This window comes from Priapulus caudatus, unplaced genomic scaffold, assembly GCF_000485595.1.
Source record: "Priapulus caudatus unplaced genomic scaffold, Priapulus_caudatus-5.0.1 Scaffold295, whole genome shotgun sequence".
Lineage (NCBI taxonomy): Eukaryota > Metazoa > Priapulida > Priapulimorpha > Priapulimorphida > Priapulidae > Priapulus > Priapulus caudatus.
In genome coordinates this window covers 254,482-270,474 of record NW_014577356.1, presented here as the reverse complement: position 1 = coordinate 270,474, position 15,993 = coordinate 254,482, and the positions used below count along the sequence as shown (strand labels likewise).

Genomic DNA, 15,993 nt, shown 5'->3' with positions numbered 1-15,993 from the left:
ACAGTGTACTGCCATGGGTAGAGAGTCTATCTCTTCTCTCTCTATTTCTCGCTCTCCTCTCTCTCTTTCTCTCGCTTCTCTCTCTCTCTCTTCTTTCTCTATCTCTCGCCTCTCTTCTCTCTTTCTCTCTCTTCTCTCGCTCTCTCTCTCTCTGTCTCTCTCTCTCTCTCTCTCTCTCTCTCTCGTCTCTCTCTCCTTTCTCTCTTTCTCTCGTCTCTCTCTGCTCTCTCTCTCTCTCTCTCTCTCTCTCTTCCTCTCGCTCCTTTCTCTTCTCTCTCGTCTCTCTCTCTCTCTCTCTCTCTCTCTACTCTCTTCTCTCTTGCTTTTATAAAAGAGCAGAGAAGCAAGGAGAGGGATCACAATTACTTACTGATCTATTTATGTAGGTATGAAATCCATTAGCTAAACAATTTTAAATAATTCTATTCAAATTCGAATCCCCGAATTTGTAAAGTTAAAGAACAAAATACATTATAGTCGAATTAAGTGGTGTATAGAAAACGATTGAAGCAAATTGACAAGCGCGAGATTTGTCAATTGCGGGTTTTCATTGTAAATAATTAATTTTTAATCTTAATACGTATTATAATAATGCGAAATCCGATCTTTTATTTTAAAATATGAGCGACAACGGTTGAGTGGAATGATTACGGAATTCTAGAAAACAATTAGTTAAAATATAATTAACGATTTTAATGGATAACGATTTTAAATAATGATATTTAATACCTGCTTACAAAATAGAATATTACAGAGGAATTATCGATACAGTAGTAAATGGCATGCGGGCGAGTAGCCAACTGAGTATCAGGCTATGCTGAAAATTCATTCGTCAGACGTCAGAGATAATACATCGCGATGGTTTCAACAATAACTAAGATGCAGCTCGTAAGAGCACAGACCTCTGCCAAGGCAGCTGAATTCTCTCAATGTGAAATTTTTTATTAATTAATAAATAATTAAAGTGGAAAAAATTATTTAATTAATTAAATACTTAATTGGATCCGGATTAGTGCGAGCGCGTGAGGTGGGGAGGACTTGTGGTTGCCCCTTAGGCCTGTGGTTGGGTGTTTGTTAAGTCGTACAGCCAGCGCACCTAGCGAAGTGAAACTGAAACGTGCATTGTAACAACCCACAACACACCAAAACACACTCAAACACACGCGGGTAGAAACATAACCCGCCAAGGCCGCGGATGGTAATTATGATTTTAGGAGGAAATAAAAACTCCATTTTCGTACATCGTTTACAACTAGCATAAACAGCTATCATTTATGCAGTCTTCTTCCAGTTTTTGTGTCCGATCTGTATGTTCCTAGAAATTTAGCGCATTCATATATAAATATATAGAGTATAATAATGGTTTGCATAAAAGATTTTGAACATAGCAAATCTACGAAATATACACAACGATGGCAGTGTGTTTCGTGTGTCCGTGTGTGTGTGTTTTATGTGTGCTGGTGTGATGTGTGGGGGGGGGGGGGGGGGGGGGGGGGGTGGTGTGCATGTGTGTGTGTGTGGGTGTGTGCTGTGTGTGTGTGTTGTGTGTGTGTGTGGTGTGTACTCGCGTGCGTGCTGTGCGTGCGTGCGTCGCTGGTGCTGGGCCGTGCGGTCTGCTGTCGTGCTGTGGCATGTGTTGTTGTGTGGTGTGCGGCGTGCGTGCCGTGCGTGTGTGCAGGTGGGTATGTTGTTTGCGCGCGCGCGCGTCGCGCGCTGTCCTCGCGTGTGTGTGTGTGTGTTGTGTGGTGCTGTGTGTGTTGTGTGTGGTTGTGTCACTGTGTGTGTGTGCTGCAAGTCGTGTGTGTTGTGCGTGCGGCGTGCTCGCGTGGCATGTGTGCGTGAGCGTGCGTGTGTGTTGTGTGTGTGTGCGGTCGGTGTGTTGCGTCGTGTGCGTACATACGTGCATATGTCCGTGTGTGCGTACATACGTGCATATGTGCGTGCGTGCTCATATAGGCCAAAATGTGTGTGCGCGCGTTAAACTGACATCATCTATATCTATATAGCCGAACACTTCAGCTATTATTCGTTACACTGTACAGTTACTATACACGCGTAATTTGTCGTCGCTTTCATCAATTATTACATATTATTTATTTATTTATTTATTTATTTATTAGTTACTTTGCGCCTGTACGGCTGTCTCTTCTTCATCGTCGTCGCGAGAAAAATTCACACCGTCGCAGATTACGCTTTTATCCGCGTGCGCATGCGCAGACTCCATCGCTCGCTGCTGCAGCGAGGGCTGCGCGACGTAGTCCACGGTCAACGGGCACTGCCCGTCGCCACCTAGCTGCGTCAGCACGTAGGTCGGTACAATCATTTCCGGTACTCCGTGGCGTGTTTGTTTCTCACATATCAACGTGACGCGCTGTAGCTTCATGTAGAGACACACAGCTATCGTGATGGCTAGTATGAGAATGCCCATGATAGCGACGAGGACAGCTATGAAGACCTCCTTTGGAACGCAGTTCTCCGGCCGATATCCTGAGATGAAGTTCCTCTTGGCACTTCCTGCTGCCGGCACTGAAAATGATCAAATCGTAGATAGAGGTTGATTGATATTTTAATAGCTTAAAATTCTTCTCACTCGTTTACTTCGAAAATAACAAGCGACGATAAGAAATAAGAAGAAGAAAAAGAAGAAGAAGAAGACGAAGAAGAAGAAGAGGAAAAAGAAGAGGAAAAGAAGAGAAAGAAGAGAAAGAGAAAGACGAAGAAGAAGAAGAAGAAGAAGAAGAAGAAGAAGAAGAAAAAGAAGAAGAAGAAGAAGAAGAAGAAGAAAAAGAAGAAGAAGACGAAGAAGAAGAGGAAAAAGAAGAGGAAAAGAAGAGAAAGAAGAGAAAGAGAAAGACGAAAAAGAAGAAGAATAAGAAGAAGAAGAAGAACAACAACAACAACAATAACACAACAACATCAACAACAACAACAACAACAACAACGAGACCAAGAACAAGAGCAGTAAAGAATAAATAAAAACAACAGAAGATGCGAATAACGGACAAAAAAGGAACACGATGCCTGATGTTGATGCTGGTGAAGAAGCGATATTAAGATATATAAACATGGCAACATTACCTTCTTTCTTCACTGCAATGTCGTTATCGTCCGGTATTTTGACTTTAAACTTCTGGAACACTTTCACCTCTTCTAACTCTCCCGGCGTCTCAGCCTCCTCCTCTTCCTCCTCCTCACTGGTGGCTTGTCGCTTCACTCGTGGTGGGGAGCCAGAGCCATCACACTGGGGCTGCGGATGCAATATCATATCATATATACTATTATATTATATATTATTGATATATATATATATTATATGTCAATATCATATATTATTATATATAATTAATTATATTTCAATATTATAATCCGGTTGAATCGCAGGTGAATTATTTCGAAATGCTAGAATTTTTATCGGTGGATCGTGTAATTGCATCTCACGTGCCTCGTAAAATCCTCCCGTTTCCCCCATTTTCTTAATTACCAAACCTTTTAATTGGGCCACCGTTTTGCGGTTATACCCACCTTGCAATTTTCGTCAATCGGTTACAAATCCGGGTAAAATCGTTTCCGTTAATAACCCCACCCTTTTTATGTCACCCACACAAACTCATTTCGCTAACCCCCCTCCCCCGTTAATTATGGTTTCTTTCCGTGCGCGGTAGTACGTTCGTGACGTAGTCGTTTCGAAGGCTCGATCACTTACTCTGTGGCAGCGGTCGTAGCAGACGAGGCATTGACACTGCAGGTAAACGTCGTCGGCATCGGGAAACTTGAAGACTTTGAAGTGAGCGTACATGTGGGTTTCCCCGGGTCGCGTGCTGCGGTCGTACGCGGGTGGCTTGATGAATTTCGTGTTGGTAGGACAGCCGCCCTCGTTTAACAGCTGGATCTTAGACAGGCCCTGCCCGTCGTGTCCGTAACAGTTACTGACAAAGATGTCGAAAACCTCTACAGGGAGAGAAAATAGGGGATATATAATATAATAAGATATAAACTATTCCATATATATATATATATATATATATATTAATAGGCCTATATATATATATATATATATATATTCTAAATAACGGATATTATATGTATGATTATAGCTACACGTTTTTCCCAAATGCCAAATAAAAAAGCAAGTCAAAGGAAGCGATGCACATTAGCATCCATATGAATCTTCATATCTTTCTTTACAGTATTTCTTGGACATTATTATTCGTTGACGCCAGACGCCAAGCCATACCTTGTTGGTTGCGTATGCTAACAACCATGGTGGCAGTTTCCCCCAGCTGCAGCACCCTCGCATCCCCACCGAATGGATCGACACCAGGAATGATGCGAAGCCAGCAATTCGGCACCTCGATGACACCGGGGTCGACGTTCTGATACGTCTCCATGAGTCTGCAGTAAAACGTACCTTGCCGTATTACCTTCTCGCATCTAATACCCGCTCGTTTGCGTCAAGCTGTGTTAAACACGTGAACGTTTCATTAAACAAGTGTGCCCTTCAGGCAGGATATGCTACGTCGATGATTCTAACTTCTGGGGGGCTCGGATTAACGGAAGTGTCCTCAATGATCGGTGTGCCATGCGACCGTTTGTCAATGTCAAGCACGTCAACGTGTTGTCGCATGAGAGAATGCGGTCACGTCACGCAACACGACCTCTGATAGACGCACAGATGACATGACTGCGCATGCGCGTTGATAATGACATTGCCTACCTGTGAGTGTGTGCATGAGTGGGTGCATCTGTTGTCTCTATTTCACAATCAGCTAACCTTGACATTTGATAATTTGCTAAATAATTCATCAGTCACAATCTGATATGCTGTAACCAATGCATATGACAAGACTATACAATGGTGTACTCTATGGTGACTTGGTGTGTTTAGTATGTACTCCAGGGGCCCTAGTGAGTGCACGATCTCGGTATTCGGGGTTCGGATCTCGGTATCTCGGTAGTATGTATCCAGAACTGGTAGAGTAGGTTGAACTGACTGTGAACCATGTACATTGGCGGTGGCACAGCGAGTGCAAGTGGCAAGTAAAACACCTGCAACAGCAAATGAGGACACGGCAAGCGATAACTTTGTGCAAGAATTCCAATAATCCTATTTACTGTGATTATTCTCCCACACTTTGGAAGTAAACATACGTGTGTTTATACTTGTCCACCAACATCTCAGCATCGTCACTTGTCGCTCCTTAAGCTAACACTTTTTATCTATACTGCTTTTTCATTATTGCACTGATGGTGAGAAGCTTGCAAGCTCATGTTAATATATCTTAGATCAATGTACTGTCTTTAAATAAATGAATAATCTGTACATTCTCGCTTATTTTAGATAAAGAAGTTGTGATATATTGTGCCACGTACGTTTTTTTTTAAACTGTGCATGTTGCATATGTAAATGCATACTATTTCTCTTTATATAAAAAACAACTCACAATTGAAGTGTAGGTTTGCACAACTGACTGCCGCAATGCCGTAGTTAAGTTGTATTCTTCAGAACTGTGGCGCACCTGATGTGCTGCCCATATCACGTTGACTTCTGAAACACATGGGACAACCACAAGTTGTGTTTTTAGCTGTGTTGACACCCTGACAGTCAGGGAGGGGAGAGGAAGGCAGAGGCGATAAGGAATGTATGAATCGGTTAGAATGAGAGCAGAAATAAAGATGTGAGATTAAGAAAGCAAGAGAGAGAGAGGGAAAGGCATAGAAACAAGGAGATTAAGAGAGAAGGAGAGAGAGACAGACAGGCAGAGAGTGGGAGAGAGTGTCTGAGATAGACAGGGATAGTGTGTGTGTGTGAGAGAGAGAGAGAGAGAGAGAGATAGACAGATAAAGAAAGAAAGAAAGAAAAATGTTGATAAAGTACAGAACATAGTAATAATTATTACTAATAATGAGCCATCCGATGGAACCAATAGTAGCCGAAATCTACACCAATGAAACAGATAAGCCAAGTTCACGGCGAATTCCAAGGTAAGGTGAAAAGCTTCCAGTGATCGTAGACATAGATGTATGCAAACATTGTCACTCCCTTCAGTAAGAATCTATAATATAAAAAACAATATGGCAATCAAATTATTACTACATCGACCCGACTCATCACCATACTTGCAAATGTTCATGACGGTAAAATATAATTACTACCGTTTCTTGGTAAATATTGTTGCAGTATTAAAATATTTTACTCCTAGTGATATAAAACCTTATTCAGGAAACGAGTTCTTCTTTATGTAAGCGACACCTTCCTGCTTTCGCTATGGTGATAGTTGCCTGCCCCATCCTGGGATGTAAATACCAGACGGAAGACACCACTAAGGGTATCGCCATCGCCGCATTGAATATTCATGCGCTATCGCACCAACCCACGAAGACCGTCCGTCAGAAAAGGTCCAAAACTCGAGCGCCCCCGCATCGACATGGGCGTGGAAACTGAGACGTGGAACACCTTCGTGCGCCGGTGGGAAGCATTTCGTCGTGGATCGGAGATCGACAACACTTCGGCACCCCGGCAGCTACTCCAGTGCGCGAGCGATGCCCTATCCGACGTCATCGTCAAATCAGACCCTTCCATCATGGACAAGTGCATCGAGGAGGTTCTAGCGGTAATGCGCGCGTTTACCGTCATCCCCGTCGCCACGGGCGTCCTTCGTGCCGAGCTGGTACAGATGCGACAGGGCGCAGACGAGCTCTTCCGCGCATTCGCGGCGCGCGTTCATGGCAAAGCGGAAACGTGTGGCTTTAGAAGTAAATGTACGTGTGAGTGCGGATCGACCATCGAGGACGACTACACAGACGAGATGATTCGTAACGTCCTCCTCGCCGGCATCACTGACATAGACATACGCCGTGAGGCGCTCGCCGCTGAGGATATTCAAAAGAAGGCTGTGAACGACGTCATTGCCCTTTTCCCCGAGCAAGGAAATGGCACGAAATGCTTTTCCATCGTCGTCGTCTCTCTCGGCTGTGTCCACATTCAGACGCGCCAACGCGCCGCCTAAAGTCGACCCGCCACCGGTTGCCGCCAAAGCGCCAGGAATCCGGGACCTGCCACATTCAGACAGCAGCATGCGCCGTGCCCTGATTGCGGCAAGTTATTCTACCTGTTCACTGAGAACGCCTTCGGCTGGAACTCAAAACCCCACAAGCAGAGTATCGATTGCTTCCGTGCAAGCCGTCGGAGGGGGCGCGGTAGAGGGCGTGCCACTGCACCCACAGCAGAGGCAAATGCGCTGGCAGCAACACCTTCGTCCTTGGTCGCTCAAGTCTCGGCATGCACTGCACCTGGCAGCGGATCCCCATCACCGCGACGACGTCGCTGCCGCCGCCGCAAGAAACCCGAGGTTGTTCTCCTGGAACATCATATATTCCGTGCTGGTGAATGGCGTCGTGCCCGCCTAGCAGATCACCCACGCGTCGAGGTCGCCATCTCCATGGTGAAGCATGGGTGCGGTAGACCCTCGTCCCACCGCAAAAGTGTTGCAAGAGCAATCACAGACACCGGGGCGCAGTCAAACTTGTGGTCACTCCACTCGTACCTGGACGCCGGCTTCTCCCAAAGCGGTCCCTTGCCAGTGAAGCTTGGGCTCAACGCTGCTAACTCCTCGCCCATCGCCATTGACGGAGGGTTTTTCGCCTGCCTACAGGGCCGAGCACCAGATGGCACCGGTATCACCGCTCGCTCCATGGTGTACGTCAGCCAAGATGTAACTGATCTCTATTTATCATACGAGACCATGCTGGATCTAGAAATCATTAACAGGAGCTTTCCGTCGGTTGGTGGCGTTTGGTCGGGCTTAGCGAATGCGCAATCTGCGGTAATGTCTCCCTCTATCAACCCAACCCGTGCCCTCAACGCTGGCTGCAGTGCACAACACGATGAGAGCATCACATGCAGTTGCCCTCAGCGCAGTGCGGCACCTCAACGCCCGGCAACCTTCCCGTTTCCCTGCAAACCAGAGGACAACGAGAAGATGAAGCAATGGCTTCTCGACCGCAACGCTGCATCAACTTTCAACACATGTCCTCATCGACCACTCCCGTGCATGGCTGGCCCACCAGTGGAGATTCACCTAGAATCCGACGCACAACCACGCACGTGTTACACGGCCGCACCGGTGCCGTTGCACTGGCAACAAAGAGTGTATGAGGACCTGATAAGGGATGCGGCCTTGGGCGTGATTGAGAAGGTCCCGTATGGTGAACCAGACACCTGGTGCCATCGCATGGTAGTCACGCGCAAGCATGACGGAACCCCACGGCGCACTGTGGACCTCTCCCCCTCAATAAGCACTGTAAACGGGAGACCTTCGCGTCTGAATCGCCTTTCCACCTCGCTCGGCGTATCCCACGGCAGACCTGAAAGACCGTCACTGACGCCTGGAACGGCTACCACTCTGTGCCTCTTCGCGAGTCGGACCGTCACCTGACAGCCTTTATCACGCCGTTTGGACGGTGGCGCTATACTCGGGCACCCCAGGGCTTCTTGTCGTCCGGTGATGGCTACAACCGTCGATTCGATGCCATCCTCTCCGACATTGAGCGGAATGAACGTTGTGTCGATACAATCCACTATGACGCCGACCTCGAGACGCACTGGTGGAATCTTGAACCCAGACAAGTTCCAGTTTGCCTGGCGGGAGGCTGACTTTGCTGGCTTTCAGATGTCATGGCGCCATTCAAACCCTTTTTGAGCCCGAAACAGAAATTCTGCTGGACGCCTGAGTTGGATGCGGCCTTCACCGCCTCAAAGAGAGCAATCGTACAGGCGATACGAAGTGGCGTTAAGATTTTCGACACTGGGAAGTGCACTTGCCTCCGCCCTGACTGGTCCACTCGAGGGATCGGATATGTCCTGCTCCAGCAACACTGCATGTGCACATCAGGGCTGCCGGACTGCTGCATAGACGGATGGCGAATTACGCTGGCAGGGTCGCGCTTCCTGTCCTCTTGTGAGCAACGGTACGCACCCATCGAGGGCGAGGCACTGGCTGTTGCCTGGGGTCTTGAGCAGACCCGCTATCACCCTATATATATATCACATATATTGAGTTATTATCCTATTGTAAATTTATATTTCTTTGTTGGTTATATAGTATGCAGCTCGGACGCGACCGCTATGCTAAACATGTAAGTGAATGTAATTACACTAAAAATTCCCGCTCTATGTGTGCTGCACAGCGTGGCACAATCCCCCGACGGCCAACCATTGTCCTTACGACTTACATAACCTAGCAGTGTCGTAGAGTTTTACACATTAGGAGACATCCTCGAGGTAAGCTCTGCATTATTATAATTGCAAATACGCGTATACCATAGATATCATATAACAATATATTGTTGTTATATGATATCTATGGCGTATACACTATATATGTCGTCACATGGTTGTGGTCGTCATGACAACGACCCACGGCGCAGACGCAATCACCAGGTTAGCCTAAGTAGCAACCACCTCATCCACCCAGCTCGTACAATGTGATTTACCAACCGACGCATGCGCACTGCCTATACGAATGTATAGTATGTATTATAGTGTATAGGTAACAATACTAACGGTACGAGTAGGCCGTAGTCCACTGTTTTAGCCGCTGATCCTGTCCAGAGGCAGGACACGGAGAAGGCTCTATCGTTCACCTCTAGCACTCCCCACGCAGCCTCGTTCATCACGACGACAGTGTTGTTATAGAAGACGTTACCTTGGAAATTGCCACCCTGTAGAAGCCAGAGAGAGAACAATGAGCACTGATCTGTGTTGGATAATGAAACGGGGTTAGACAGAGATGTACGCAAGGAAAAAACGATGATGTAGTGGTTTGGACGGGTGAGAAGCATGTAAAACAGAGAGATTTTCTATTATTGGAACCCATAATCATAATTTTCGGGTTCCCTACTGGGCTACTAGCCTGGTGCATGGGCTAATGAAAAGATTCACAATTTTCACTGGCGGGTGCCGCCGCATACAAGGCTCTCTTCTTGGCACCTATATTGGAACCCATGTCCCAGCTAAAGATTATTGCCGAGTATTTTCTCCGACATTATTTCCGAGATCGGTGTTCTTTAAAGAGAATATATGCAACAATTGCGAATAACTACGAAATTGACACTTCAAATATCAGTAACAATCGTCATTCGAAAAGCATTCTTAGCAGTAACACATATTTCAAAAGTGTAATTTACGCATGTAATAAGCAATAAACGTATATAATTTAGAATTTTTTTTGTAAATTAAAAAGTAAATACTCGGGAATAATGTTTAGGCGGCATATGAATTCCAATAAAAAAAATCTCTCTGTTTCACACGCTCTCCTACCGTCTAAACCACTACATCAACGTATTTTTTCCTGCGTACATCTTTGTCTAACCCCCTTTCATTATCCAACACTGATTATGAGTAATGAGTCATTACATTAACATCATGAGATAACTAGTCTCAGTGAGCACATGCACTTATAGCTTATAGTATTATAGCTTATTATAGCTTATACGCTCGTGCTTATAGTATTTCAGACTACTCGTCTGGCAGCCATAGCCATAGCCATAGCCATAGTGGGGAGCAGATCTCGAGTTAAACTCACCGTCTTGATGACTTCTGTCCCGCAGAGGTCAAGCGGGAAGACGATGCGGTGGCGCGTGCCCCCTGTCGCCGACACCCGGCATATGTCGCTCTTGTAGTAACCTTTACTGTACAGCACTCCGCTGAAGTCGTCCTTAAACTGCATGTCGACGGTCATGCGGTTTGCCTCGATGTCGCAAGAGACGCGGACATCTGCGAACGAGAAATTTACTTATTAATTTACACACGCTATATGAGATAATGAGATATATGATAATATGAGATGATTGATGGTGCGTAACTGGAGTTCTCTGCTGTATGATGTGATAGTGCTAAGAAAGATAGATAGATAAGATAGTGCTAGAAAGATAGATAGATAAGATAGTGCTAAGAAAGATAGATAGATAAGATAGTGCTAGAAAGATAGATAGATAAGATAGTGCTAAGAAAGATAGATAGATAAGATAGTGCTGGAAAGATAGATAAGATAAGATAGTGCCAAGAAAGATAGATAGATAAGATAGTGCCAAGAAAGATAGATAGATAAGATAGTGCTAGAAAGATAGATAGATAAGATAGTGCTAAGAAAGATAGATAGATAAGATAGTGCTAAGTGTGAACAGAGCGAAAACTGGTTAGTATGGGGAGCTAAAATAGCGATTATCTTTCCGACCGATCGACCAGAACGAAGAATCTTAATATATGAACTGTGTTGTCATTCAGTTTCTTTTTTTCTCGCTTTTCAAAGATCAAAGTTTAAAAAAAACATACGATTAAATGTTCTCTCTCTTCTTTCTCCCCCCTCTCTCCTCTCTCCTCTCCTCTCTCTCTCTCTCTCTCTTTCTCCTACTCTCACTTTTTCACTCTCTCGTCACCTCGCCTTCTTCTCTCTCTCTTCTCCTCTCTCTCTCTCGTCTTCATCTCTCTCTTTCTCATTACTCTCTCTCCTCTAATCTCTCTCTCTCTCTTCTTCGTCTCTCTTCTTCTCTCTCTCTCTCTCTGCTCTCTCTCTCCTCTCTCTCTACTCCGCCACTTCTCTCTTATCTACTCGCACTCTCATCTCTTCTCTCTCTCTCTCTCTCTCTCTCTCTTTTTCTCTCTCTCTCTCTCTCTCTCTATCTCTCCTCTCTCTCTCTCTCTCTCTCTCTCTCTCATCTCTCTCTTTCTCTCTCTCTCTCTCTCTCTACTCGCCACTCTCTAACACTCTCTCTGCTCCTCTCGCCCTCTAGCTATCTGATCTATCTATCTATCTAATCTATCTATCTATCTATCTATCTATCTATACTATCTATCTATCGTATACATCATATTCTATCTATCTATCTATCTATCTATCTATCTATCTATCTATCTATCTATCTATCCTAATCTCCTCTTTACTCTATCTATCTATTTGATCTATCTCTGTATGCTATCTAATCTATCTCTGTCTCTCTCTCGCTCTCTCTGGTCTCTCTCTCTCTCTCGCTGTCTCTCTCTCTCTCTCTCTCTCATCTCTCTCTCTATCGACCTCTCCTCTGCTCTCACTCAACACTTAAACAGCTATGCCACCTCTTTGTTAAAACAGAGCCGTAAAAACGCCACCCAACACGTTCGTTAGAATGTTCGTAATCGTTCCGCAAATGGAGACGTCCCACTTCCTCGCGATGATCGAATTCCGCTCACATGCGTAACGCTTTCGAACCGTTAAAGCGGCAGGTGGCGTTGCGTCTCGTGCGGTCGTTGAAAAACTCCGTCAACTGTCAAATAATCTCGGCTGCCTGCGGGCGTTCGGGCGCCCGCGACCTGGTTGGATAGAGCTCTCGCATCAAGGCGAGCAGCTGCTCAGCAGCAAACCGTTAACACTGACGCACGACTTTTCGCTCGCGCGCCCTTCTTGCGTCTTCGAATATGACGTCACGATCGCCGGGATCTCTCCGGGAGCCTGCACATTCCGGTAGCGCATCCTCTATCCCCGAAGCCTCCGTACGGGTAGGTAGTCATTCCTGTTGGCCGTCTGCGGCTCGAGCACGCTTAGCCACCGCAGAGGCCTGTCGCGTCTCTACGTCAGTCTGCGGTTCCCGCTGGCAGCGCCCAGCCAGGCCGTATGGGTTATAGTCATCCCGCTTCCCTCCTCTCCTCCTCGCTGCCTGCCTGCTGTGGTGTTGTTGCTAGTGTTGCCTGTCTGCCGTGCTGGGTTGTTGTGACTCTGCTGTTGCCTGCTGTTCGCTTGTTGTTGCCTGGCGCTGCTGCTGTTGGCTGCCTAGTGGCGCGCTGTTTGCTTGTTGTTGTTGTATGTGCTGCCGCTGCGCTGCTGTTCTCTCTCGAGGTGCCTGACAGAACTGTGGTGGTGGTAAGGGTCGGCTAGGTACTTTTCCAAGCGCACCGGTGGCCGCGTGTGGTCGCTGCACTGGATCGCGGCGCCCGCGTTTCTCCCGCCCGCTTGAAACCCACCGCCCTCGCAACGCCTCCGGAATCTCGTCCGCGTATCGCAGCACCGCGCGCGCTATCCGGACTGTGCATCGTCCGGTGAACGTGGCAGCGCTACCTGGTGGCGGCACGCCGCCACGGCGGCCTCTCGCCCCCTCTCTACTTCCGTTCTCTCCATCGGACGATACAAGCGTACGGCATTGTAGAGAACCGGCCGGTTCGGAACGACCGGGATCCGGGTTCGCCTCGGCCTGTTGCCGGCTTCGGTGTAGTTGTGAACGGGTTGAAGGTTTCTCCCGGAGGCACGTAAGGGAGGGCGTCTCTCCTCCTCCGTCGCTCCTCCTCCTTCTCTTCTCTTTCCTCCTCCTCGCTCTCCTCCTCTTCCTCTCCTCTCCTCCTCCTCCTCCTCTTCTCTTCCTCCCCTCGGGGCGGTTGCGAGTGGGTGTCTCCAGTCGTTCTACCAGAGTCCGATATAAACTCCGCGGAGCCACACTCCGGATGCGGTCGTTCCCGGCTGACAGCCGTCACTCGCGGCATCGCGTTGGGTGGCGCCCGATCCGCCGGACGGTCCGAGGCGCGGTTGCCCGTAGGTCTCTTAACTTGACGAAGGTTGGATCCGCCCGCCCAGACCGGCGCAGGGTGCTGCCGTCTGTCAGCCGAATTCCGACGGAATTCGGATCTTTCCTCGCTCGCGCCGTTCGAAATCCGTGCGTTCGTTGAGAAGGCACCGAGACGGAGTTGTGCGGGCCAGGAAGTGTCAGGCGCGCGCCAGCAGATAGAATATGCTTCCGAAGTCCTGACGACGCGATCGGTCCGTCGGCTGCCGCATACCGTGTCTGCCTGGAACAACTTTCCGCGTTTCCCTCGTCGCCCGCTGGTCGCGCTGGTGGCGGTTGGCCGGCCTTCCGTGTGATGCGAGGCCGGTCGCATTGATGCCCCTGGTGGTCACCCATCGCTGCCTGGCTTCGTTTCTGTAGCAGATACGACGCAGCAGAGGGTTCCGGGGTCTCCATCCGTGGACGCAGTCGCCCCCGTGCATCGCCGATGACGCTACGCATTCGATTGTTATTCAGTCGCCTACGCATACCTGAGCAGAAACGACGATCTTTTAGTGAATTACACAAGCAGGGTGCGAAGTTTACTGACGAAATTGGGCGGATATTAACTTCAGATTTTAACTTTATGCGATAGATAGAGATAGGCATTTAGATCATATCAATTTTGTTCGTTCGTTAGCGGTATCTTCGACTCGCGACAATAGCCTTCTCGGATTATGCTTCGTTCTTCGGAGTCTTCCTCGATTATGGTAATGGTATGTATTCCCGGTGATGTCGGACATGCGACATTTGCCCACCCGTGTGATTGCAGCGGTTACAATTCATAACAGAGTAATGATTTTTTTATCATCAAGATCTCGGCTAGAAATTATGGACATGGTTTGTTCCGGACAATCTTCAAAGGCGCGCATGATAGGCTCGGTGTGTAAGTTAGCGTTCAAGCTCAGCGTGTATAGTGTGCTGGCCTTGTGACAGTGGAATTTAACCCGTTACTGCACTGAATTCCCTCGCACGGAGCAAACCGCCGGTTTAATTCTGGATCCCAGTAAATATGCAAACTAGATCTCGTGCGCGGAAAATTGATGTCATCAACGCGCAGACCTGTGTCTATTATTATTCCGCGTTTATGTCCTTGAAATATGGACTGGATTGTGGCGGGAATAGGCTACAATGGGAGTCGGTGCTCCGCCGCTCAAATCATCCGACCACCACACACACCACACACACACACACACACACACACACAGCACCACACACGGCACACACACACACACACTCAAACACGCACGCCGCACGACACCGCACCACACACACACACACACAAATGGCATATATAGGCCGGTGTGGGTCACTGGTGTGAAATTCGTAGGGGGCACGGCGATAAGCGAGCAAACAGACTCGTTATGTATACGCGAGGCTCCGTGCTTGCGGTACCACGAGACGTAATCTATCGCGTGTTTCACCTGCATCGCGACTTGCAATTAAACCTTAGAAGAGCCGGCGACGTCGTCAGGTTTCGCCTTCTTCCTCTCTGTCCGCGCGCTGTTGCCGTTCGTTCGTCATGCTCCCTCCCCGCCGCGACGTCACGACCGGTCACCAGCTATACACATACTCCGCTGCGTGATTGGTGGTATTCTGTTCATAATTTCGATTCAAATTCATTCATGCGCAGTGAATCGAATTGATTCGATGCATCATTCGATGCCGTGGAAGTCGAATGATGCATCGAATCATTCGGATTCGCGCACTCGAATCCATTCGATTCACGCATCGAATGATGCATCGAATCATTCGATGCCGTGTAAAAGCGAATTGATTCGATGCGGAATCAAATAATATGCGATAAATCGAATGTTATATGTGTATAAATCGAATGTTATATGTGTGATAAATCGAAATGTTATATGCGATAAAATCAACCATAAACAACAAAAATCGAATTATGACACAAACAACATGCCATACGCGCGTGCCGCACGTCGACTTATCTATCTCTGCAGATAGACACCAAAATTATTGTTCTAGAGGAGGAGGAGGAGGAGGAGGAGGAGGAAGAGGAAGAGGAGGAGGAGTATGTGGCGGAGGACTAGGGGAGGAGCAGGGGGGAGGAGGAGGAGGAGAGGAGGAAGAGGAAGTGGAGAAGGAGGAGAAGGAGGAGCAGGGGGAGGTAGAAGAAGAGGAGGAAGTGGTGGAGTACGAAGGGAGAAGCCTGGGGAGAAGAAGGAGAGTAAAGGAATGGGGAGGGGAAGAAGGAGCAGGAGGCGGAGCAGGAGAAGGAGCAGGAGGAGGGGTGCCAGATCGTGTGCATCCGTTCTCCTCATTATGATCTCGGCGCAATGCCGGAAGCGATGACAATATCAGGTGTCAACTTCACAGGTGACCGCCTGGCTACTTGTCGTGCTAAGTGGCGTTAAGTTATGATAGTAAGGGCAGTAAAGGCTAAGTATAGGCACGCTGCGTGTGCAC

The 15,993-nt window shown here is 47.7% G+C and overlaps 1 protein-coding gene across 1 annotated transcript; it reads right to left on the bottom strand.

Moving 5' to 3' along the window:
* Positions 1-1,952: 1,952 nt before the first annotated feature.
* Positions 1,953-12,154, bottom strand: LOC106808679 (cuticlin-1-like). The gene is made up of 7 exons (XM_014811503.1): positions 12,146-12,154; positions 10,584-10,774; positions 9,563-9,720; positions 4,235-4,392; positions 3,704-3,948; positions 3,079-3,247; positions 1,953-2,526 (listed from the first exon to the last, which is right to left on the bottom strand). Exons 2-7 carry the CDS (start codon positions 10,737-10,739, stop codon positions 2,117-2,119), a joined length of 1,296 nt encoding a protein of 431 aa, XP_014666989.1. The 5' UTR covers positions 10,740-10,774; positions 12,146-12,154; the 3' UTR covers positions 1,953-2,116.
* Between the last annotated feature and the right edge of the window lie 3,839 nt (positions 12,155-15,993).

Excerpts from the sequence above, each read along its gene's own strand:
- LOC106808679 (XM_014811503.1), bottom strand. The coding sequence starts at position 10,739 with ATGACCGTCGACATGCAGTTTAAGGACGACTTCAGCGGAGTGCTGTAC. Across the intron at positions 4,393-9,562 it reads GACTACGGCCTACTCGTACC|ACTCATGGAGACGTATCAGA; the intron begins GTTAGTATTGTT and ends GTTTTACTGCAG. Across the intron at positions 3,949-4,234 it reads TAGCATACGCAACCAACAAG|AGGTTTTCGACATCTTTGTC; the intron begins GTATGGCTTGGC and ends CTCTCCCTGTAG.